General features: G+C 38.6%; 3 protein-coding genes across 8 annotated transcripts in view; 2 read left to right on the forward strand and 1 right to left on the reverse strand.

The window, feature by feature from the left end:
- SLC30A7 (solute carrier family 30 member 7) overlaps positions 1-3,258 on the reverse strand; it is an 81,935-nt gene extending 78,677 nt beyond the window's left edge. The window contains exons 1-2 of one of the 3 annotated variants that reach the window (XR_014261291.1): positions 1,901-2,170; positions 1,580-1,681 (exon numbers count right to left, since the gene is read on the reverse strand). Coding sequence is in view for 1 of the 3 variants with exons in the window: in XM_082452612.1 (XP_082308738.1) it covers positions 1,580-1,681; positions 1,901-1,980 (182 nt within the window). In the remaining 2 variants the exon portion in view is untranslated. Of the gene's footprint in view, positions 1-1,579; positions 1,682-1,900; positions 2,171-2,651 lie in introns of those variants that run through there. The other 2 variants (XM_082452613.1, XM_082452612.1) reach the window with 2 other exon arrangements.
- LOC309656428 (uncharacterized protein) overlaps positions 1-25,252 on the forward strand; it is a 467,714-nt gene that overhangs the window by 57,202 nt on the left and 385,260 nt on the right. The window lies entirely within an intron of this gene.
- Positions 3,276-25,252, forward strand: part of EXTL2 (exostosin like glycosyltransferase 2) — a 46,512-nt gene continuing 24,535 nt past the window's right edge. Inside the window, exons 1-6 of one of the 4 annotated variants that reach the window (XM_082452810.1) lie at positions 3,276-3,416; positions 5,833-5,912; positions 7,390-7,426; positions 15,801-16,228; positions 16,878-16,948; positions 19,528-21,626. In XM_082452810.1, the coding sequence (XP_082308936.1) occupies positions 15,835-16,228; positions 16,878-16,948; positions 19,528-20,016 (954 nt within the window). In that variant the 5' untranslated portion in view covers positions 3,276-3,416; positions 5,833-5,912; positions 7,390-7,426; positions 15,801-15,834 and the 3' untranslated portion in view covers positions 20,017-21,626. Of the gene's footprint in view, positions 3,417-5,832; positions 5,913-7,389; positions 7,427-15,800; positions 16,229-16,877; positions 16,949-19,527; positions 21,627-25,252 lie in introns of those variants that run through there. The other 3 variants (XM_082452811.1, XM_082452809.1, XM_082452812.1) reach the window with 3 other exon arrangements.

The following is a 25,252-nucleotide window of genomic DNA, read 5'->3' on the forward strand; positions in this document are numbered from 1 at the left end:
AATTACTTTCCATAAAGAGATGATTTAGGCACTTCAAATATGAATCACTTGAACAAGACATTTCACATAGTAATTTATGCAATGGAAAGCACAGTGAAATATAATGTATTGTAATATAAAGTCATTGTAGCAAAACTGTACGTAGGCAAACCAAGATACAGCCTTGATACAGCCAGCATATATGCCACAATATGGCATAATTTAGGAAGAAGAAAATATAAAATATAGTATAAATATTGCATATTTATAATAAAGTATGATTATTTCAATACAAGCTAAGACAATAGAGTGCTTTTAACATGTACAATATATCGAAGGGTGCTAATATTACAAGACACATATATCGGATTCCCAGAGGATTAAAAATGGTTATTACATATATTGATATTTTATTATGTTTCAATATGCCTTTTACACTAAAGTGGTGACTAAACCAATAACCGTCATAATCTGCTAAGTATTTTGGATAAAACTGAATTGACATTTGAATTTAAAAGTCCACCTTTTCATATGAAAGTATACATGTCACAAAAACTGGTGGTATCATCTAATGTCATTGTTCAATCTCAATAGAGATAAAAATCAAGAACAGCAATTCTCTCTGAAAATGGACCTTAAAGGACAGAGACTAAGTCTATTTAATTAATAGGAAATAAAGCATAGATGGTATGGGTTCTTATTTTGGGGTCTAAGACCTATTTCAAGAAACCCAAGAAAAAACTTAAGTTTTATATAAAATTTTAAAGTGTTGGCTATTATGAGATTCTCAAGTGAGTATGATATTTAAAGAGGAATCAGTACACCTAGAAGTGAGATGATCTTATCGTTAGCTGAACAATTTTACAAGACCTTAAGTTATTCAACAGCAAACACCTGGATAACAGTACTGCATCTTCACAGTTACACTGGATAGACCTCTTTCCACTGCAGTTAAAAACAAAAACAAAAACAACCAAAGGTGACACCAAAAACCATCAACTCAAGAGATGTAAGGCTTTTAGAAAACTATATGGGATCTTCCATCGCAGTCAAGACCAAAGGAAAATCATGATACAGTTTCAGCATAAAATTAAAAGAGAATGAAAACATGTTTCTTTGGATATCCCCTTTATAAACCTCTTCCTGGTTTCAAGACCTAATAACAGATTAAGCAGAACATCTCAGATATTCCCTCTCGGAATTTTAAGGGTGAATCCCAAATGCCACTCCCCCACAGAGTGGCAGGAAACGCGTTTCTCCCAATTCCAAGAAAGTGGACAAAGCTAAGGTGTGTAAAGACAAAAGACTCTCTCCATCTGTCAAAATGAGGAGGGGACTTGTCACTCCGGTTTGACGGAGTGGGGGGCGGTGGGAAAAGGAAGAGGGGACCTAAATCTTAACTGCCGCACGTGATGGCCTCGGCTCTTAAGAAATGCAACCGTGCCAGATTGGTGTGGATATGAGAAAGCAACTCAGCAGCAGAGGTGGTGGCAAAGGCAAGGGCTGAACCTCCTGGTGAGGAGCTACGTGGCACCAAGCAAACAGTACTTCGTCTCCCCCACCCGCTGCTTCCGCCCTAACCCTTTTCCCCTTTGGTTACCAGTTGCTCCAGATGCCGTAGAGTAGTTCAACAAAAGCGAAAGAGAGGTTCAGGCACAGGAAGAAAAACAGGTTCCGAGACGTCTTGTCCGACAGGATAGACCTAAGCATGACACAAGTAGGGAATAGCCGGGAAAGTCAGAGGAGTGCCGGACCAGGAGGTTGGGTTCCCCTTTCACGACCCTCCCAGTCCACCCGTTCCTGTCCTCACACGAACGAGGGTGTCCCTGACGCTCCCTCCCTGGACCTCGGGCCATCCTTAGGTCTGGGCCTTTTCCCCTTCTGCCGGACACCCCCTTCCCGCAAATACGGCACCCCGCACCTAAACCAGCCTGAGATCTTGCCGAACAGATTGAACTTAGGTGGTTTGTATTCATCGTCCTTGATGGACAGGGGCAACATCTTCTCTGCCCGGCGAAGGGCCGGGTCTACTCCCCTCTAGTAGTGGCTCCGTGGGTGATGGTAGTGACAGTGGTGACGCCTCAGATGGGAATCTGGGAATCCCGCTTGCCCCGGGCCGCGCGCCGCTTCGAGACACAGACAGACTCAGAAACACACCCGAGAACCCGCCGACTTCCGGCCCGAGCCGCGCAACGCGTCCTGGGACGGGAAAAGGGGAAGGCGGGGCCGAGGGCGGGAATTGCGCGGTGGGGCGGGGCTTACGACGAGGGTCGGGTGGCGCGAGTTTTGCTGGGGGCAAAAAGAGTTGGCAACTACTAGGTGGTCTAAAGGGCCGACTTGGAGTGGAGTCCCGCCACCTGGACTCAGGAAGAAAATCCTGAGATGGCCACCCACAGACTGGGCTGGCTGGGAGGTTGAGAGCCCGCTCATGCCCACTCCGACTGCCTACCACTCTTGTTCCCGGATGCGCTGGCGTCCAGCGCCTGCCCTTTCACCATTGCCCCTGTTAGCATTAAATCCTGGTGCATTAGAGAGCAGTGCTTAAGAATCCAGGCGGCGACATATTCTCTCGCCGCCAGTCCGCAGGAAGCGCAAATGATGGTTTAGCTGGGTGAACTCCATGGACGCCCAAATCCTAGTAATCCACCCCGCCCCCGAAAACAGCGCCTGACCTTTCTGTACTGCCACGCAGGAGGCAATCAATAAATGTCTTCCGAAAGAATGTTAAGGGTATTTAAAAGAGGCTTTGAAAAGGCGCTCCTACGAGACCGTGTTGAAATTGAGGTTTGGTTAAGGCATTGCTTCCCCGACAATCTCAATCCGTTGATAACCCAAAACTCGAGTTCCTACACGTCCCCTTCACTTCCAGGTCATCCCGGAGGCCGCCGCCGTGGCTCTAATTCTCGTGAGAACCCCATAGCCCGTTTCAGGGAAGTGCAGGGAAACTGACTCGTTGGTGGGACGCGAGGGCGTGCGGAGGGTCAGGGGCGAGCCCGGCGGGCCAGTGCTGGGCACCCACGGTCGTTGGAACTCCTCTTCCAACGCCTCTCTGGGAAATTGTTTGGGTAAGGTCAGGTGGTCCATCACCTGAATGATTAAAAGTTGTTACCCTGGGGGAGAAATGGGGCAAAGGAGGACTGGCTTTTGGAGGTGGGCTAGAAACTACAAAACCGAGATTCTTGGGAACAGCCTTTTAGTCTAACAGGAAGTGGAGCGTCACCGAAAGGGAGGGGCGGCCACCCGGGACTGCCCTCTGCTTCAGGCTCTCTCTTTGTGGGCAGCGTTGTCAATCCAGCGAGTAATGCCGGGTGAATGCACGCCGCTGGGTTTGGAAAAAAAACGAAAAATGAGCAAGCGAGATCCCCCTTTCGTTTCATCGTAACCAAGCTGGAAGCAAATAAATCGGCTAGGTCCCACTGCAGTCTTCTGCACTCGAGGTAAGGAAATAGGAAAATGCTCTCGTGTTAAAAATCTTTTTGCAGTGAGAATATATGTGTTTTGCACTCCTTCTTGGAACTTTGTGAGTGTGTGGGGTAGTGATTCTGTGGTTTTATTTTTGAAAATAAAATTTACTTATTCTACAATTTTTTTTTAATGTTCGTGTTAATTAAACAGCTGTGTAAAAACAGCTAGATTTCAGAAATTAAGTTCTGGAAAGGTATTTTGTCATTGTCTTTCTTGGCGTATATTTCATTATTTTAATTTAAACATAGAAATATTTTCAATTAGTAGCATTTACTTATATTTTTAGGAAGCTTTTATATTACCCATAGACTGAGTTTTACTGTACTGCACTGATGGGGCAACGTTAAGTGGGTACAAACTAGGTTGAAGATATATATTTCCACAGCGATTGAGTGTTTCTCCAAAGCTGCTTTATTTCAGTATGATGTAACTGGGGGTGGGGGTGGGGTGTGCATATATGGAAATAACTAAATTTCAGCAACTGATTTCCAGCGTTCTCTTAACTCATCCAGGTCAGCTGCGATTTGAGCCTGTGTTTTTGTATTCTGCCTTTGAAAATAAATTCTGCATTTTGCCCTATATTGCTGCAGATGAGAAATTGTTCAACTGGGTTATGGAGAAATCTGCAGTACCCTTTTTCAAATAGTTTTGAAATAAGTTGGAGAAATTGAAGTTTAATTTCAGTTACAGTGGTCCTGGAACTCCTAAATTCCCCACTGCTCACTCGCCAGAATATAAGATAGCTATTCCGGTGAGGGCCTTCTTTCAAAAAGTGGCAATGCCACTTCACATCTTTCATTCTTAGGCGACATAATTACCGACTTCAATACTAAATATTTTATTAGAAATAGAAGTTGGACACTAAATCAGGAAAAGTGCTATGAGTGGAAAATGTTTGACATGTCTCACTTGATTTGTCATCTTGAAATAATGCTTGTCCCATATATGTTAACCAGTATATGTTGCCATATCAAAATTAAAGTTAGTTTCATTCATTCAACAATCATTTACTTTGTGACCACCTAGAGGGGTGGGATAGGGAGGGAGGGAGGGAGATGCAAGAGGGAAGAGATACGGGGACATATGTATATGTATAACTGATTCACTTTGTTATAAAGCAGAAACTGACACACCATTGTAAAGCAATTATACTCTAATAAAGATGTTAAAAAATAAAAACAAAAAAACACAATCATTTAATGAGTGTCTACTATGTGCTAGGCTCTGTGCTGGGCACGGGGTTGGGGAAGGGAGGTAGGTTAAAAAGCCTGATAAAGTTCTTTCCCCGGAGGAATTTTTTGGGAAGAAGAAGCGGGATGTGAGGAGAGGGCAAATCAGTTCGGGATTTTAGAACTAAATGATGTTTAAGATGTGCACAAGAGGTGCTTTTGGTGTAGCGAGGAGGAACAACTGTCACCTGATGAGTCCAGATACATGCTAAGCCATCAGCCATCCCTTTACCCCTTCAGTAACTTGTATCATGAAAGAATATGAGTTTGGAAAATCAAAAATGATTCTTCAGGTCTATTCAGGTGGTCATTACAGATGCAGTATCTTGCGGGTCTCCAGTCAGTTCTGAATTCCTTCATATGTTATGGATTTATAAGATTATAAAATAGGTAGATATATTAATGAACATTTTAAACCAATAAATGGATTTCTACCCTGAACTTTTAAATATTTGTTTAGATCATCTACTAATTAATTGCATTAGGTTAACTGTGCAGACTATATGGGGGAAAAAAACCCTAACTTCTTAGACATGTGATTAAGGACTGTGAGAAATGAAAGCTGAGAAGATTAAGGGGCAGAAGCTCATCTCCAGCCAAGGTTCCAGCTCCTTTTGGGCAATAGTAAGGAATAGGAAGGATGCCATCTGTCACTCCTCCGTAATCAACCCTGACATTTACCTGCAACCCTATTTTAGACCCTGAGTTTTTTTAGTACTTCAAATTGAATGCCCTATGAACCTTTAGTGAAAAAAGGAGTTTTGATGGTAGATAAAACTACAGATACTTAAAAATCTAGAAATTGAATACAAGTGCAAATTGAATACAAGTTGCTAATGCATTCAAAGGTCTTGCTCCATGGCATATATGTTCTGGCTTCAAAAGTGTAAACACTTTAGATCATCAGGATGATGTGAGTTTATTCTGCTTCTGGATACCTAAGAGAAAGATGAAAACAAAAATATAGCAATGTTAGCACCAACCTGACAGGTAGCACCTACCTAATTGCCTAAATGTAGTTTTTAGAACACAGTATAGCAAATTTTAATTTCTAAAAATAATTCAAAGCCTATGGATGATAGCATTAAAAAGCATTTTTAAAAAATTTCCTACTGATTGACAAAAACATCACAGAAAATTCTTTGATTTCCCTTAATAGTGCCAAGAGAACCTGTTCCTATCAATTACTGAAGCCATAAGGAAAATTTTTTTAAAAAATTAAAACTTTACCATAATGAGGTAAGTACCAGTATTTTTTTTTTTTTTACTTTTTAAAAATTGTGGTAAAATACACATAATATTTGCCATCTTAACCATTTTTAAGTGTACAGCTCAGTAGTGTTAAGTGTGTTGACATTGTTGAGCAGCCAATCTCAAGAACTTTTTCAACCTGCAAAACTGAAACTCTATAACCATTAAACAACAACTCTCCATTTCTCTGTTCCCCGGGCCCCTGGCGACCACCATTCTACTTTCTGTTTCTATGAATTTGACTACTCTATATTCCTCATGTAAGTGAAATCATAGAGTATTTGTCCTTTTGTGCTGGCTTATTTCACTGAGCATGATGTCCTCAAGTTTCATCCATGTTGTAGCATGTGTCAGAATTTCCTTCCTTTTAAAGCCTGAATAATATTCCATTGTATGTCTATACCACGTTTTGTTTATCCATTCATCTGTCAATGGACATTTGGGTTGCTTCCATCTTTTGACTATTGTGAATAATGCTGCTATGGACATAAGTGAAATACCAGTATTTTTATCTGAGAAAAATTGTTTCCTATAGAGGTGTTTTTGTTTCTTTGTTTTACTTGAGCCAGAGTCTGTTAGAAAATACTGTAGTGCCTGTTTTAGATCTTATCCATTGAAATAGTATTCCAGATTATAGTATAAAGTCAGTACCTACGAAGTTGAAATATTCTTGTAGACTAGAACAAAGCTGAAAACAGAGACTACTTGAAAGACACTGAAAATACAAAGCAGGTCAAGTGTGAGAGTCGGGAGATTGTTTGGACCCACCACTCTTTCTGTGGCTCAGGAAACATCATTTAATATTCTCAGTCTCAGCTAGCCCATCTACAAAATGGGGTGGATATATTTTAATTCCCGTGTCTCTGAAGGTTTGAAACATTACTGATTTGAGTTGTTAGGTAACATAAAGAGGGAAGAGGTCTGACAACTTTCATTACTATTGCTAAGCTCTGTGAGGGCAGGAATTGATGGTCTTGTTCATTACCATCCCTCGTGCCTGACACTGCTGGGCTCGTGCATGGTAAGCACCTAGGAATGTTTATGGACTGACATAACTACTATGGATATACTGACCTTCCTCTAATAAAGTTAGGAAGCGCATATGAATTAGGATTACGTCTTTGTTAGGTTTAATATCTAAAGCTATTTACAAATCATGATTCATATGTATGAAATCTGTTTCTCTTAGAGAAACAATTTTGCAGTGTGAGTTTATTGCTGAAAACCAGTGTTGTATAAAAGGGAGAGGGTTCCATAGAATATTCTAGGTTTCTGTTGCCCAGCAATCTTGCCTCCCCTCCATCTTCCTGTGACTAAAACAGAGAAAAGTTCAAGTGAAAAGCTTCAGTATCCTGGAATGGTAAAAGTAATGTATTTGCAGATGTACTTGGCTTCCTTTTGACCCATTTCTGGAACTGATTTTGCATGGCACTGTACTGAGCTAAAAATGTTTTTCTATTTCTAGGCTTTCTTCTTAGGATGCATTGACTCCTTGGATCCTTGTAAGTCGTGGATGTTCCTCTTAAGAATAAGGCCATTCCTTCTCCTGCCCTGATATATGCCCATAAGTTTGGTCATCTCCAAACACCACCATCTTCATTATCATACAATTAATTGGCAATTCCTGGAGAAAGATGCAAGACGAGAAGGAACTTTCATCTAGCATAATTCAGACCTGTGCACTTTGAGGGTAGAGAAGGCCTCACTGCCTCAGTAACAAATGGCTGGATTGAAGGACACAGTGCTTTAAGAAGCCTTTATACATAATATTTATGTTATTTCCTCTTAAATCAATGATGAGAAAGCAAATCTAATTAATTGATAGTAGCTGCCTGAAGAAGTATTGAGAAGCAGTTTGATGCTTTGTACAGGATGCTTAGGAGGGGAAAAAAAAAAACGCCAGGACTGACAGGCAGCCTTTGCTACTGATAACAGGGTGAGATTAAGGAGGGAAGTGGAGACATAGGTACTTGGTGTCTGCTGTCTGTTTTAAATGCTGTCTTCGGTGTTTATTTGAACCTGATTCACCTGTAAGGCTCACTCAGTCTTGCTGCCAGGAGAAGAACTTGCTCTAATTTAATGTGACCAGTGCAGAAATTCTTTCCTTAACAGCTTGCAGTGAGAAATGACCTGTTGCAGCAACTTCTGTTTTTCAAATGTGATACTGTAGGAAATTCAGCTATTTATCAATATGTTTTAGCAACTCTGTTTCAGAACTATAGACTCAAAATGCAGTCTATAGTCGTAAGCTTTCTAAATGACAGGACTTAGATTGGCTATCGATGATCATGTATTTGTTGTAGCCAGTTATACTGTCAATAGAAAATCACTTTAACCTTAAGAGCTGGTCCATGACACTGTGGATCCAGATTGTAGTCATCTAAATGATCTGTTTGTATCACTATACAATTAGTTGTAAACACAGAGAGATCACTAGGTGAATCTGTGACGCGATGTGGGCCCTTTTATTATTTATTATTTTAAGTCTATTCCAATTCCTGCCTTTCTTATTCCTAAATAAATAATATTGTTAACACAGATAACTTATTTTGATGTATTTAGACTTGCGAAAAAAGTAATGGGAGTTGAGAAGAACCATAAAAACATGGATGGGCTCCTTAGAAGGAAAAGTGAGGGGAAAGGAGAGGATAGCATTGGTTGAAAATGAGAAAAACTGTATGGCACTTCTAAAATAACAGTGAAAAGAATGAATTTCCTGAATATAGGAAAATACAAAGGCAAAAACTCTTCTTAGAATACTCTTCAGCACCTGGAAAAGACTCATAATAAAGAACAGTGACCTTTCATGTACTATTTCTGGCATTCTGGATTTTGCACTGAAGTAGATTCTAGCGTGTGCTGGTTAAAATTTTAATGGAAGAGGCTTACTCTAAACAGTAGTGAACTGACTTGGGCGGTGTTCTGACTTAGTTTTCTGTTTCTGCCAATTGTCCTGAGGTTTCTATAGGTTTTTGTCAGTTTCTGAACCCAAACTAAATTTTCATTTCTCACCTAGACAAGACTTTATTGTCTGTTTGTTTAAATCATATATGCTGCCGGATTAAGAATATAGCTTCTGGTTATTGTTACCAGAAATCACAAGGATGGGATTATCTAACAAGTGATGGTTTTCTCCCAAGGCAAATCAGCTTATTCTCCAAGAGCAGAATATCTTGGAAAAAATCAGCGTTCTAAGACATCTTTTATTAAGTAGTTTGGCCACAGAACTAAAGGTAGAAAGGTGACTCATGTGGCCTGAGCTAGAGACCACATCTCATGACTTGTCCTGGTCCCCTGACGGGGGATAATGCAGGTCTTTTATAGAGGGAAAGGTTTCTTGAGTCTTAACTGGGCCTTAATTTGCATTTAATTTGAGTTTATTCTTTTAAAATTTCAGGCATTTCTTATTCATGGCGAAGTTTAAGACCATTTAAACATAGATTCCCTCACTCCTTTCAGCCACAGAGAGTTGTGAGCACTTACTCAAAAAATGGCCAGACACTGTTCTGGATTACAAAGCCTAACAGAAACGGCCCTCAAGGTACAGCCAGAGTCAAAAAGGAGCTGGAGGCACGGTCAGTAGTTGTAATACCTGGACACAAAGTCTAGTAGCCCTGTGTTCCCAGTTCCCAATAGCACTGGGGATGGAGAGTGGTGAGAGAAACATCCACAGGGGAGGGGAGGTTTGAAAGAGACTTGGGGGTAGAAGGGCAAGGAGTAGGGGTGTGTCAGGTGGAGAGAGAGATGGGTTTTGTAGTAGAGAATATAGCATGTACCAATACTTGGAGTCATGGGTCAGCACGTTGGCTGTAGGTATCGTAAGAGGAGTCCTTTTGGAATTGGGTACCACATGTGCCTTTGCCTCAGTTGGAACAGTGTTTGTCATCTACATGCCATAAACCTGGCCAGAAACTGCTCATCAGGTGTATACTGTCTCTTCTGATTCTTCTTGCATGTTCATAGAAGGGAAGCCCGGGTTCTGAATTAGCCTCTGTGTTCTGCCTTGGAATGCTTTTATCTCGTGGCAGCTGAGGGCACCTTTTTGAGCATCTGTCTTCTATAATCATCAGCTTTTAGGCAAGTACACATTTTGGAGGATGATGAGCCAAAGAAGAATACAATACGAGGCAAATCTCATAATCAAATGGTAGACTAGTTATTCTTCCACCATCTGTGGCATTAAAAGGAAAATGACAGCTTCTCGTGAAGCTGTTCATTGCTTTTCTACCTTATGAGTCAGAGGACATAACTAATCTTTGTTCATGCTATGCTCCAGCTATTTGTTTTCAGCTTTTGTCTGGATAATTATTGCTTTCAGTCCAAAGGAACTAGCCTGGAGAAAAGAATTCTTCATTAAATAGTGTTCCTTCTAAGGAACTTGGATAGATGTAGAAAATAACTGCAGAGTGGGTCTTTGAAAATTCAAGTTGCCTCGTTCATTTAAAGACAAACATTAGAGAATTAGTAACTGTTGCTTCATTGTATTATTTACTTTCCTACTCTATCTTATGTCCACATTTAAGAAAATTTCTTAAAATTTCAAATAATGCTTTTCCAAAAGCTACCTCAATTCTCAAATATTTAAAAATTCTGATATAATGACCCAGCCATTCCATTCCCAGTTGTATACCCAAGAGAAATGAACACATGTTCACATAAAAATTTGTACTTGAATGTTCATAACAGCGTTATTCATAATAGCAAAATGTGGAAGCAACCCAAATGTCCAGCAACTGATGAACAGATAAACAAAATGTGGTATATCTATACAATAGAATGTTATTTGGCAATTAAAAAAAAGAATTAAGTACTGATATATACTATGACATGGGTGAACCTTGAAAACATTATTCTAAGTGAAAAAAGCCAGGCACAAAGGCCATATATTGTATGATTCCATTTACATGAAATGTCCAGGATAGGCAAATCTACGGAGATAGAAAGTAGATTAGTGTTTGCCTGGTGCTGGGGTGGAGAATGAGAGGAAATGGGAATGAGGAGTTGACTGCTAACGAATGGGTCTGGGGTTTCTTTTTAGAGTATTAAAAATGTTGTAAAATTAGACTTGGTTGCACAATTCTGTGAATACACTAAAAGCTACTGAACTGTATACTTTAAATAGGTGAAATTTATGGTATGTGAAATAAATCTTAATAAAGTTGTAAAAAACCCAACATACCAATATTAATATTCATATTATCTTACAGGTACCTTAGGGACAGTCTCATATATTAATTTATGACACAGCCTTGCAGAATTTACCATAACACAGTGGAAAGAGTCGTGGACTGTGCCCTCAGAGATCTGGATTCCAGGCCTGGCTCTGCTGCTGGTTAACTGTTGTGCAGCTGCATCAGTTCAGGCAAATTCCTTATGCCTGGACCTTGGGTTCTTTATCTATGAAACAAGGAAGCTGGCTTAGGAGGGCTCTGAGGTCTCTTTCAGTTTTCTGAGTTTATGATGTGTTTGTATCATAAGGCATATAGATATTGGGGCAGTTTTGGAGACATTGCTTTATCCTTCATTGTTTGAGCGTAATAAGTAGCAGTAGGGATTTCAGGGGCCACCTGGCTAGCAGTCCCTCCCCGATCATGTTCAAGGTAAAATATATGTAGAGCAGGGCTTCTCCACCTTGGCATCACTGGCATGTTAGCCTGGATAATTCCTTGCTGTGGGGCCTGTCCTGTCCATTGTAGGATGTTTAGCAGCGGCACTGCCAGAGAGCAATAACATCTCCTAGCCCCAGTCACAGCAATCAGAAGTGTCTCCCGACTTTGCCCCATGTGCCCTAGAGAGCAAAATCGTCCCTGGTTAAACACCCCTGGTCTAGGAGATGCTATGTAACCATATCAAAATAACTAAAAGGATGTGCTCTCTACTCATGAGGAACTAAATAAGTTAACATATGTGCATATGTGGGGACCTTTGATTTTGCAGATGATTAGGAGAAAAAGGAGGATTTTTGTTTTGCTGACATTTACTGTGTTTATCGAAGTCACATTTAATCTCCTGTAGTCAGATGGGAGAAGGTCAGAAAGGGGATAGACTAAGAACTGTCAGATCCTTTTTGGAATGAGGCAGGGTGCCAGGAAATATATATATCAATAGATATAATTTTAAATTAAGTAATTTTAATTCTTGGTTCTTTCTAAGTAAGATGTAGGTTATCCAGATGTATTCTTTTTCATGTCCCCCCATTCAAAACTCAAAGCTGTGATTTAGGTGATAGATTCTTCTCTGGACAAAGAACAGAAGAAAGCTATAAACTGAAATCCAGATAGCTATGAAGTCATCGTCACTCTCCCAACTGTTCTAAGGCTGTTTCCAGTGGGCCTACCATAAAGTTCCAGACTTCAGCTATTCTCAAAGTACAGAGATGCCACTTGCACTGCTGTCTATAAAGTTTTTGTTCTTCTTGCTTTTCTATGTAGACTACAAATGTAACATAATTTTATCGGGCTATATCATTTAATGAATACTACATGAAATATTTACAAAGTTTTTCCAAAGATATAAATTATATCTCTCAAAACATTTTTGATACAAGTAAAATAGGGGATTAGAAGCTATCTAAAGGAGGAAATTTCTATGACAGATATGGAGGGTAACTCCCACTTAAAAGTATAGATAAAAGTGAAACAGTCGTTCACGATTATCTTTGACAATGTAGATTTATAGTAGGCTATAGAGATGAATCTTCATTACTTTTTCTCCACTAAAACTGCCAGGTAGCTATCAGTGTCTGTTTTAGAGACTAGAGACACTGCTATGTAGGTTTTACAGTATGTTATTCCTACTCAGCTGAAGAAAATGAACATAAAGATGTTAATCAGGGTATACTTTAATGCAGTTGTCAGAGGATTCTTAACTCTGAGTGCTTATAACCAGCCATTTTTATGCAGAACTGAAAATATGTTGTATGAGACCTGCTTTGGAGTCAGTATTAGAAGGATTATCAAGGCCTTTGAACCAAGATTATTAATTCATAATGGTTTCTCTTTGCTTTACCACATTAACAGTATATGTTGTTTCAGTAAAAGGGTATATACAGTGAAAACATTTGTGCTCTCAAACCTTAAATTACCATCCTTGAAAAGTAATCATGGTAAAGCTGAAGTTACTTCAAAAATAATTCATTTTATTCGTGTCTTAGAGTGAGGCTATGATAAAAGGAGAAACACAAAATTTCTTTTCTTAACAGAACAGGCTGCATAGAAAGTCCAGGAGAGAATATCCTTGAAAGCTCTCCAAAAAGATTACTGCAAGGGAACATTTCTTTTCAAATCTGGACTTTTGAAAAGTGAGAGTCGCTGAATGACAATGACCATTCCCTTGTCCTTATGAATAAGTTCTTCCTTTGCTTGCACAGGCCTCAGCGCGTTATCACATCATGGGGTGTGTTCCCCTATAAGCCTTGGAATTCTCCAGTCCCCACTTCTGTGAACTTTAAAGAGAGATGTTAAAGGCATGGTCTATATGGCCTCTCTATGTCCTTGCTGAACTGTATAGAGAAAAACTGTTGCTGCAGTTACAAAACACACCTCACAACATGAAACAAGATCAGGGGAATGTGACTGTAACTTTAACTCCACCACTGCCAAGTTTCCTCGATGAAAAACAGAAGACTGATCGGACATCATTTGAATAGCAAAGTGAGATTTCATTTGGAACCTAATCTGTTAGACAGGAAGATTTAGACTACAGTCTTAGGATTGTCTGTAGAATGGTGGCCTAGCTGCAGATGCCCAACTGAAACCACAAGGTGCAAAATCAAGAGCTTAGATACAGACACAGGGCACTTTTTCATGAAGGAAACCAAAATAAACTGTACAGAAGCAGTGTTATACAAGGAAGAACAGTGACAGTGGCTTGTACAGTTAGCACACCACAAGTGTGAGTTAGCAGTGAGAAGTCTTTTCCAACTTGATATTATTTATCTGTAATAAGGAATAGATAAGAGTATCTGTTTATTGTATAGCCTGAGAGGAAATATTGTATTAAAAGTAGTAAGAGTGGATAGACCATGGGTCAATTAAAGTCATCAAGAATAATAATATCTCATTCTTTCTGGTTCTGAGAGATCTATTTTTTTTTCTTAAAGATATTTTTTATATGTCTAGCAACTCCTGGTTGATTTTACACTGGTTTTCACTGGTTTTCATTACACTGGTTTTCAGTCTTTTTATAAGTAAATTTCTGTAAGCTTGCTTTTTCCTCATTTCAGGCTTTTGTACTTGAATAGAGTAGTAGAATAGATCTAGGAAAAGTGCTGAGATGTATTTGAAGGCTCAGCTGCCAGAATAGAAAATGAGGACATTCCTCAAAACCTTGTGGAGGCTTGTGGAGGAGTAAGTAAAGTAAGTAAATCAAAAGCAGAAATAGCAGAAGAATCAAAAAACAGCAGCAATTGAAAGCCAACAGTGCTCCAAAATGAGGCAGTAGGGGTGATAATGAAACTGTATTGGAAGCCAAGAAATCAGAGTTCTGGGTATCTGTAAAACAGTATGAGGTTTAACCTTTCCTTATATTTGTGACTAAGTTTTGATCAGATAAAAAATTTTGACCAATAAATCTCCAGGCCACATTCCTCGGTTTTTGTTCACCTACTCTTCTGTAGCCATCTCAGGCAGATCCTGTAGGTGTAGTGAGGAATAGGAGAGTCCAGAGCTGATTACAATACCTGGTGATCCTCATGTTCTGTGACAGAGGGTGCTTTGGAAGCTCAAGAGCCCTACCTCAGCACAACCCGGATTTGAATCTGGCAGTACACTCCCCAGCCCATGATGACGAACAGCCTGGGCTCTGGCAGCAGTTTTTTCCTGGATAAAAATCCTAGATCCATTACTTCAGTTGTTTAGTAACCTTGAGAAAGTTATTTAACCTCTGTAAGCATCCAAATACTATTAAATGGGAATAATAATAATAGTAAAATATAAACAAGATTCTGTTACTTCCCTGATCAAAACCCTCCAATGGCTTCCCATCTCACTTAGAATAAAATCCACACTCCTTACTCAGGCCAAAAATATCCCCTGTAATCTGGCCCTTGCTTATCATGTCATTCTGATTTATTCTCTTCGTTACCACCATGCTGAATTAGCTTTGAGTTTATTTACTTTGTTATCTGTTTGGCCCTACTATTTCCTCTGCTACTAACAGCAGAGACCTTGTCTATCTTATTCATTGCTGTATTCGCAGAATCTAAAACAGTGCGTGGTACAGTAAGTGCTCAGTGATTATTTGTTTAATTTACTGAGTAAATAAGCACATACTATGACATGCAAAGCACATAGTACAGGGCCTAGAATGTAATAAACCCACTATAATTGTTTGCTGCTGCTGCTATTACTATTATTTATTTCATATATTAGGGTTCTGCATATGATTTCACTTGGAAAAAAGTTTGCTACCAAAATGTAAGTTTAAAGTTAGTGTATTGAAATATACATATAGCAGAGCATCAAGTTGTACACCTTACATATATACAACCTTTATGTGTCAACGATATCTCAATAAAGCTGCTTAAAGAATTTGTGTACTACTAAGAGAAATATAATCCTATCTGAGAAAAATATTCTCAGTTCCAAATGTTTAGTAGTGAAATGAGGGCAAATTTTAAAATGCACTGCCTAATTCTTCCTGTTCGGGGTGTAGATGACCCTTTGTCTGCAGCTGCAAAGCGAGCAGGCCCAGAAGGAAAGGTTTATTCACTGTAGTTTTTATCTTAGGCCAAGTCACCTTATCAAAGAGGCAGGGTGAACTGAACTTGAATCCGCTAAAAGATGATTAACCTCTCTCCTCAAAAAAGCAAAAACAAAAACATGGTAACTAGAAAGAATGCTAAGATTCTGCATTTTATTTCCATTTCTACTCCAGGTGTTGCCACATCTGCAAACTCCCTGGAAGAGTGATGGGGATTCGAGTACTTCGTTTCTCTTTGGTGGTAATCCTTGTGTTACTGCTGGTAGCTGGGGCTTTGACCACTTTACTTCCTAATATCAAAGAAGACAAGATGCTCACTTTGCGTAGGGAAATAAAATCCCAGGGCAAGTCCACCCAGGATTCCTTTACTCTCATAATGCAGACGTACAACAGAACAGATCTCTTATTGAGACTTTTAAATCATTATCAGGCAGTACCATATCTGCACAAAGTGATTGTGGTGTGGAACAACGTTGGGGAGAAGGGACCAGATGAGTTATGGAACTCCCTAGGGCCTCACCCTGTCCCTGTGATCTTCAAAGTACAGACAACAAACAGGATGAGAAATCGACTCCAGGTCTTTCCTGAACTGGAAACCAATGGTGAGTTGCATCTGGGTTCTTAGTCTGGCAGGGCTGCAGCTAACCAGAGCTGGGGGTGGGTGCGCGGCTTTTGGGCCTTCTACTTGTCTTAATTGTCTGGAGAAAATAGGGAAATTTAATCATAAGAAAGCATTTTGAAAAACTTAAGGGGCAGTTTCCAAGATGTCAAGAAGCAGTCTCCTGGGGAAGAAATCGCATATATCTTGCAACAATGACAAAGAGGTTAATATTGTGAAAGAAGATATGCTATGATTACATATTACTGCATCACAGAAGTTAGTAAAATGCCATTTAACTTATGCTTAATGTATTTTTTGCCGCCTCCTTTTCCTCCCACTCACAGCAGTTACGTGAGATTGTAATTTGCTTAAAAGAACCTTGGTTTTATTTATTTATAGGTTCATTAGTTTCTAGGATAATGGATGATAAATACATGATAATTCCCCCCTCAGGGAATTATAAAAATCAATTACATTTCAAGTAAAAACTTTTTCTGCTAGACAGATCTCTCCAAGAATACATTTTTTATTTACTGAATTTCATTCAGAAAATACTTCATTTGAATGACTTATAAAAACACCACTGTGTCTTATAACTTCTGTCTTCATTTCCAAACTGTTTGATTTAAATTTTTTTCCTTTCATTTCAGCGGTGTTAATGGTAGATGATGACATGCTAATTAGCACCCAAGACCTTGTTTTTGCTTTCTCCGTGTGGCAGGTAATGTTGCTACATCCTTTATGAAATCATCAGTATAAAGTCTGATCTAGTGTTTAACCAGAGCAGCATGGTTTAATGTGAGAGTCACCCAAACCAGCGTAGACAGTTTTTATCTAAAAGGTAGATGAATTTGTCATAATCAGATTTCCTGAGCTCAGTTAAGCTAATCTGAAAGTTATAATATCTTTTATCTATATTTGATTTATATTTGGTATATTGGAAATAAGAGCTAAAACTGACTTCCAAAGAACAATGAGGAAATGATCTGGTATATGATAGAGCAAAGACTAAAATCCAGAGGCACTTTCGCCTGTATCTCAAATGAGAAGTGTATTTCTGTATTAATATTGCGCAGAACTTCCTTTGAAAGAAACAATTTATTACATCTATAAAATTTAATTCTGATTCTGAGACCATTGTTTAAAAATTAATAATACTAATAATGATTCTGCATGCACCATTGTGGCAGCAGTTTCCCCCCCCGACCACCCCGCTTAAATCCCAAGCTGGGATAAACAGGCATAAATTGCCTGGTATTCTATAAAAACTCCTTTTTCCTACTGAATATGTGTTAATAGTAGACAGCTTTTACAAGTTGCATTACAAGTACCTGAAACCAGAACTGCATACAAATACTCTGAAGCCCTGTCCAGTAATTAAACACTGTGCGACCCAATAAATGGTCTAATTTGCACTATAGTAACTCTCCTTAATTAGCGACCTGGGATGTAACAACATTAGGTATTAATGGTAAGTGGTCACAATACTCTGCAGATATCATCATTCTCAAAACTTCAGTTTTCAGCTTCATGCCTAGTGTACTGATCAACAGATTTTTTCCATATCAGCAGTTTTTCCAGCCCTGTAAATAAAAGCTTCCTAGGCAGAAAGTTCTAATGTAATACTCCAGCTGTGAGATTTCTATTTCAGGTAAAAAAATCAATTTACTGAAAATACCAGGGTCGGGGGAAATATGAGACCTGCGGTTAATTAGAACAATCCAAGTAAACCATAATTAAAGATGGATAAATATGACTTTAGGTTTTATTCATAAAACCATCAAGAACAGTTTCAATCCACTGCGCAAGATAATCTGACTCCTAAAGTTCTGTCCCGTCAGTGCCCTGCATAGTGTAGTGATTTGGGGCCTAGAGAGAAGCAAGATTAGAGCAGACAGGTATCTGTGCCTTTGCACTCACCCATCACCTCCACTTGCCGTGCTTTTCCTTTTCCACCTCCAGTCATCCGTGAGATCTCTTTCATCGCATAGATTGTGTAAGTGGCACATCTTCTCTGAAGCCTCCCAGCCTTTACCCCCAACCCTTGACATTCCCCTCTGCTTCCCGGCAGTACAGTTTTCATCCTGTCCTCGGTGCCCCCCTGAGAATTGCGCAGCTGCATTTACAGCTTTCTCACAGTGTGGTAATTCCTGGTTCACGTATCTGTATCACACCCTCTCTAGACTATGCGTTCTTTGAAACGGGATTTAACCCAGCCTGACCTGTGTGCGTGTGTCCCTAGTTTAGTGTCTGTTCCGTAAATGAATGAAACTCAAGTTATTTGTGAGATTGAACTAAACCTTTTAATTCTATAAGTTCATGCTTCTTTTCCATGATTCACTGCTTTTCTTTGATGATTTTTGTTTCATTTTTAGTCACTCTCATCCTACTATTATTGTTTTAATACTATCCTTCAAAGATCCTGACACATCTCATCATATATCTATATATATGTCTATATCTATCTATCTATCCATCTATCTATCTATATATATATCTTTGAGCAACATGGGTTTGAACTGTACAGGTCCATTTATACTCGGATTTTTTCAATAAATACAAACCACAGTACTACACGATCAGTGGTTGGCTGAATCTGGAGATGCAGATCCGTGGATACGGAGGTCTGACTGTAAAGTTATAGACGAGTTTTCTACTACGCTCGGGCGGTCAGTGCCCCTAACCCCTGCATTGTTTAAGGCTCAACTGTATATGTGTGTGTTGTGTATATATGTGTGTATATATATATATTTTTTTCTTATGTTTTTAAAAAAGAGACACCCAAGCTGAAAAGGGATAAAAATATAACATCGTTTAAAATCAATGGTGACTTTCAAAAACATTGAAATCAACATGGAAAACAGTAAAATGATACATGTAAATCCATAATTTTATATACTCCTAAGAGATTAAAACAATTTTTCAAAATAATCACATTATGTCTTCTTATCTCCTATAATAAATATCATTCATACAGTCAACTTCTCTTATAGCAAACTCTGAAAAAACAGACTCTTTGGTAACTCGAATTTATTAATATTGGATAATGTGTAAATTAGGAGAATATTTGTGAGGTTAGAAATTTTGTTAGAGATTTGGGTTATGATGAATTGACCTTTAAACTTACCAGGACATAGATTTATGAACTTGTCTGGAGTTAAAGGAAATTGAGATGTAGAAGCCAGGAATAAAATAACATTGACAAATCAGTTTAATTCTTTCTGTAGTAAATCATTGCCTTTTCACCATGTCAGCTTTAAAGAAATGCCACACTTAATTGTTCTTTTTCCATCTTTTCAGCAATTTCCTGATCAAATTGTAGGATTTGTTCCAAGAAAGCATGTGTCTACTTCCTCTGGTGTCTACAGTTATGGAGGTTTTGAACTGCAAACACCAGGATTTGGAAATGGTGACCATTACTCTCTGGTGCTGATTGGAGCCTCATTCTTCCATAGCAAATACCTTGAACTCTTTCAGAGGCAACCTGCAGCTGTCCATGCTTTGTTAGATGAAACGCAAAACTGTGATGATATTGCCATGAATTTTATCATTGCCAAGCACACTGGGAAGACTTCGGGGGTATTTGTGAAACCTGTAAACATAGACAATTTAGAAAAAGAAACCAATGGTGGCTATTCTGGAATGTGGCATCGAGCTGAGCACTTTCTGCAGAGGTCTTATTGTATAAATAAGCTTGTTAACATCTATGACAGCATGCCCTTAAAATACTCCAACATTATGATTTCTCAGTTTGGTTTTCCATATGCCAACCACAAAAGTAAAATGTGAAAGTAAAACAAACAAAAACAAACCTCAAAACTGTTTGGTATTTGAGTAGCTTCTTCATGCTATGGTCGGTTTATTTATTTATTTATTTTTAAGCACATCATGAACTTTTTTCTACTCCAGAAGTCTCTACAAGGGGGAAAAAGTGCTTAGGGCTTCTAGCATATAAAATTTACAGGCACTTCAAAACCCAAGAAGCTGATATTACCCAGATAGGTCTTCTTGTGAGAAGTTTTCATCCACAGATATAATTCCTTGGTCAACAGTTTTATTGTTTACATTCTGAGACTGTTCTACAATTTTTAAAAAATTTTTTAAATTGAAGTATAGTTGATTTACAGTGTTTTGATAATGTTCTACGATTTTTTTTTGACTCCTGGCACTTGCCTTAAGGACCTTTAGCAAACTGTTTGCAGGATCAGAAACTCAAGACAAGTATTTCTCAGCTTTCTCATTAAAGGATGATTATTTTCATTTGAAGCCTGAAATGCCTCTTCAACAAAAGCCTGTGGTATAGGGAAAAGCCATGTGAGGAGAGAATAGTCTCAATCCCATATAAAAACAAGTGGGAAATTTGTGACTATCAGTCCTTCCCTTGTGGTCCTTCCAACCAGCCCTTTCCAGGACTAACTTTTCCCAGCATGGTTTCGGTGCAACCATCAGTGCTTTTATTTCTGTGGATATCTGTTGTGACTGGGAGGGTTAATTTTAGTAGATAAAGGATGTCTAGTTGTTCACTTGATTTTTGTGAACATTTACTGCATGGATCACAAAAACGTGCAACCTCTGTTTCTTATATGCAACTTACATGCAGTGAGGAGTAAATGTGTTACTGGATTCAGGTCGTGCACTTTGTCACGGAATCTGACTTTGAGATTGCACATTAATTCTTAGATTTTACATAAAGTATGTATTGTTTAAGAAACATGTATAAAATAACTCTTTTGAAAGAGTGATTAAGTAGGAACTGGCAGAAATTAAAACCCTTACTATCAAATGATCTTTATTGTTATAAAAGCATAGGTTATCTCCTGGATACTAAAACGTGTGTATTACGCACTAAGTCAATCTCTTGCATTCAGAACTTCTTCCCTCCACCCCGCAAAAGATCCAGAGATCATTTCAATTACATAGATACAGGAAAAAATAAGAGACCTGAGTCATAGTAGAGGAATTCCACAGGGAGTCTGCATCAGTTGATTGATTGTTAAGTTGCCCACTTTCTGTTATGTGAATTAGTATCTGTTCCACACGGTGTCTGTGTTTGGTCCTTGTTCACTATTGGTGGAAAGGAATACTCAGGCCTCTTTCTGCCACCTTCTCCTCTTCCTATGCCCCCTCCTGCTCCCATTATGCTGTTATATTCTCAAAATTGCAAAGCTATGAAAATAATCATGGTTAATGTTCCAACGATGAGGTCTCTGTGCAATTAGCTCAGTGTATATTGTTCCTTTACATGGGCATGTGTATGTATCTTAATGCCATCAGAGAAAACCAATAGAACTCGCAGCCTCACTAAAAATTTATAGTGTTAATTATCTGCTTTGTCCAACCTTGGTAGTGACTTTTTGCCTCTTCAGATTGGCAGATAAATAAAATAAACTTTTACCATCCAGATGTTCTATGTTAATTAAGCAGACTCATGCTTTCGTGGTCGGTATTTACACAGATTTTCAAATATTCTCATATTTTGTTCAGAGTAAGATTAGAGGTATTAGCTACATTGCCCATGGGAAAATTTTCCAGTGGGAAAATATTCTCAGGTTTTATTTCTCATGTTGTATTCTTAAACTTATCTTCAGCATCACTCAAGTTGCTCATATCATATTTTTCAGACCTTGTAGAGCAAATATGAAAGCAAAGTGAAGTTCAGTCTGTGTTACAAAAACTCTTGCATTGATTGAGGCTAGACGTATACTAAAACTCTTTTTCCCTGCACCCTCTTATTCTTGCTCCAAATGATCTGGAGAAGAGAGGACGCTCAGGCTTAGAGCTACATCAGAAAAGCAATATAGCTCAGGGGTTAAATGTGCCAGTGGAGTCCTTGGGCTCAAATCCTTCCTGCATCTCATGTTTACTTCACCTCTTGGAGCTTCAACTTCCTCGTCTGCAAAAATGAGAATAATATCTACGTAGGGGTTTGTTTTAAGGAATAAAGGAGATAACTTGTATAAGTATGAACACAGTGCCTTGCCCATTTTAAATGGTCAATAAAGGAAAGATGTTGGGGTGTGTCATTGACAATAAAGGCAGTTAATTCTACTCAACTCACCACTCAAGCATCAGAAAGGCCCTCGGACACACCAGGTGCGATATTTGGAAAATTGTTTCTATGTAACAAATGTTTCTACATAACAGTGTTTCTGCATGATTATGGCAATTTTCATCTCATTTGCTTTATTTCAAATGCCCTTTTTCTAGTTAAAACAGTACATATTCATTCTAGCAATTTTGGCATATTCAGACCAGTATAACGAAGAATTGAAAAGCCCCCAACCACATTAACAATGGCTAAACATTTTTGTGTCTATTCCTCCTGACTTTTCTAGGCATATATTTTAAAAGCATGATTTGTTTGGTATTTCATTGGATGGGTAAACCGTAGTTTATATAATCAATCATATTGCTATTCTGTTTGATAATTTCTTATTATTGTAACAACATTTGGGTAAGTGTCCTTGCCTTGAACAGATCTCTTTGAGCCTACCTATAATGATTTCTTTAAAATCAAGTCCAGGATGTCCAATGCCTGGATCTATCTAGTCTTCGTATTTTTAGGGTTTTTAATACATATTGCTATATATCCCCAAGAAGCATTGCCATAGCTATAGTATTACCACATCTGAGAGCACCTGTTTCTCATCAGACTTCTCAACATCGCATATTATTTTAAATTTTCTTTATTTCTTTTTCCATGCACAAAATACTCAAACGCTGCAGAATTTGGAAGGACTCTGGCTGTGTTAAGAACTCCATGTTGAGAAGGCTGAAAAAGCAGGCAATCAACTGTCAAATGAAAGATTCCAGGACAGTGTAGGCTTCAGGAGTCTTTTGAAGTGCTTCCAGAAATTCTTTGCTCCCAGGCTTGAGTATAGGCAATGAATTGTTGGCTCTTTGCTGGTCCCAGGAAAAAAAAACTTGGAAGCAACAAAAATTACTCACAATGGTTCCTCTGAAAAAGACCTAGGGCTTTGACCACAAAGTCAGGAGTGGATCAGTGAATGTGTGTGTGTGTGTGTGTGTGCACGTGCGTGCCTACGTGCACACCTACGTGCACGTGTGGTGGCAGTGGGGAGGGTAGGAGGTAGAGGGAGTGGGAAGGAAGGGGATGGAGTGGAGGAAAATGTTGTGATGGAAGAGGAAGACAGAGGTGCTAAATCTCATTGGTAGCTACGAGGACATAAATGGTGAGATCTGATCATCCTCTACCCCATGCTATTTCATAAGCCAGTCTTTATTTTTCTGCTAGGTTCCTCCAGCTTTCTCTCTCTCTCCCCTTCCACCTCCTCTCCATTCATGAAGGCTCTCTCGATATAAAACCCAAATATTTTCAAAAGTATACTTATTGTGGATGAAACGCAAAGAGCATTTGATTCATTGGAAACATGCACTGAATCCTGGCTCCACTAAACTTCCTCATCTGCTGAGTGGGGTTGAAAATACCTGCCCTAAAATTTCACTGGTTGTTTTTGGTTTCAAAGGGCACAACGTGTAGGAAGAACTTTACAGTATCAGGAAAGTGAAAGAATTTTTTAAAAGCCATTACAAATAAAGAGCAGCTCAGCTGAGAGTGAAAAAAACTTGGTTGTGAATTAGTATCTGTGTCAAAATTATACCTTAGCGCATAAAAAGAAGTGAGAATAAATATGCAAGTACTGAAAACAATTTAAGGTACCCACTTTATTAGCTCTGGCTCAGAATGAAATATTTAAATAAAGTATTTAAACTAGAGATGACTCAAGGCTCTTTCTCTTTTCATATGTCAATATTGTTTTTATTTGAAAAGAAAGAGGACAAAATTTTTGGTCAGAATACTTAAGCAGATTAAAAAAAATAAATCTGAAGGAAGCAGCTTTAATTTACAGCAGTGGTTCTTCACTTGGGCTGATTTTCCTCCCAGGGGTCATTAGCAATGTCTGAAGACACATTTTTGGTTGTTACAAATGGGAGCAGTCTACTGGCCTATAGGGAGGAAGCTGCAGCACCGCCGCCCCCCAATTAACTGTCCCAAAGTGTCAGTAGTGCTGAAGCTGAGAAAAAACGTGCATGACATATTATAGAATATTTGGTAATTTATCTATATAACTAACACTTTATGACACTGCCAGTTGCATTCCTAAAGTTTTATCTTAGGTAACAGTGCCTATTGGAACAAAATTAAGGGGCGGGGGAAACATGTTTATATTACTATTAAGACATCTGGTGCATAATTCTGTGACCCAAAATCTGATCAAGGAGCCAGAAATTTCCCTGGTTAAGGTTTATTTCTGACTTTTTTTTTTCTGATCCACTTGCCTTTTTCTATTTTCATATCTGAAGAAATAGACAACGGAGCTTCAGTTTCTGGGAAGGACCTATGAATAAACATATATTTCTGAAGAACTACAGAGCAATATTACATAATATAGTGTGTATTTTCATAATACATCTCTAGTTAGAGAAAGTCAGGATGGTTAAGTTAAAGTAAACTAACTACAAATTTTCAAATAATCATATTTATGTATGATCAAGTATGTTTGGTTTAAACAATAAACTTAATAAACAGCTAGTGAAGACAATTTATATAGGAAATAATCCTGGAATGAGAGAATTAAGAGACATGTTTCTTGTATCAGTTAGGTAATGAGTTATGTAAGTTTATCGAGGTCTCAGTTTCCACATCTACAAAGGAGATGGGTAAACTAAATGATTAGTAACTTTCTTTCCACTTGTAAAATTCTGTGACCCTAAATCAGTGTTGAATTGGTAGGTTTTAAAGGAGCCATGTTATACTTCCTGACAAGAAAAAAGTATCCCCTAGAGTTTAGCTCTGCTGGAGCTTACAACCTTCCCTACACCCTAAGCCTATCTTTCCAGAAATCCTTTCTCAAAGTGAAAACTAACTTAATAAACATCACTACTGTTGTACTGCTTTACGACCAGAAGACATAATCATGATGATGGGATAAAAAAGAAGTTGATGATGTCATCCTTCAGTGGTAAACACTGACTAGAAGAGGTTATGATTTAAAAGATGTTT

The sequence above is a fragment of the Balaenoptera physalus genome (genome assembly GCF_965194825.1).
Source record: "Balaenoptera physalus genome assembly, chromosome: 1".
Lineage (NCBI taxonomy): Eukaryota > Metazoa > Chordata > Mammalia > Artiodactyla > Balaenopteridae > Balaenoptera > Balaenoptera physalus.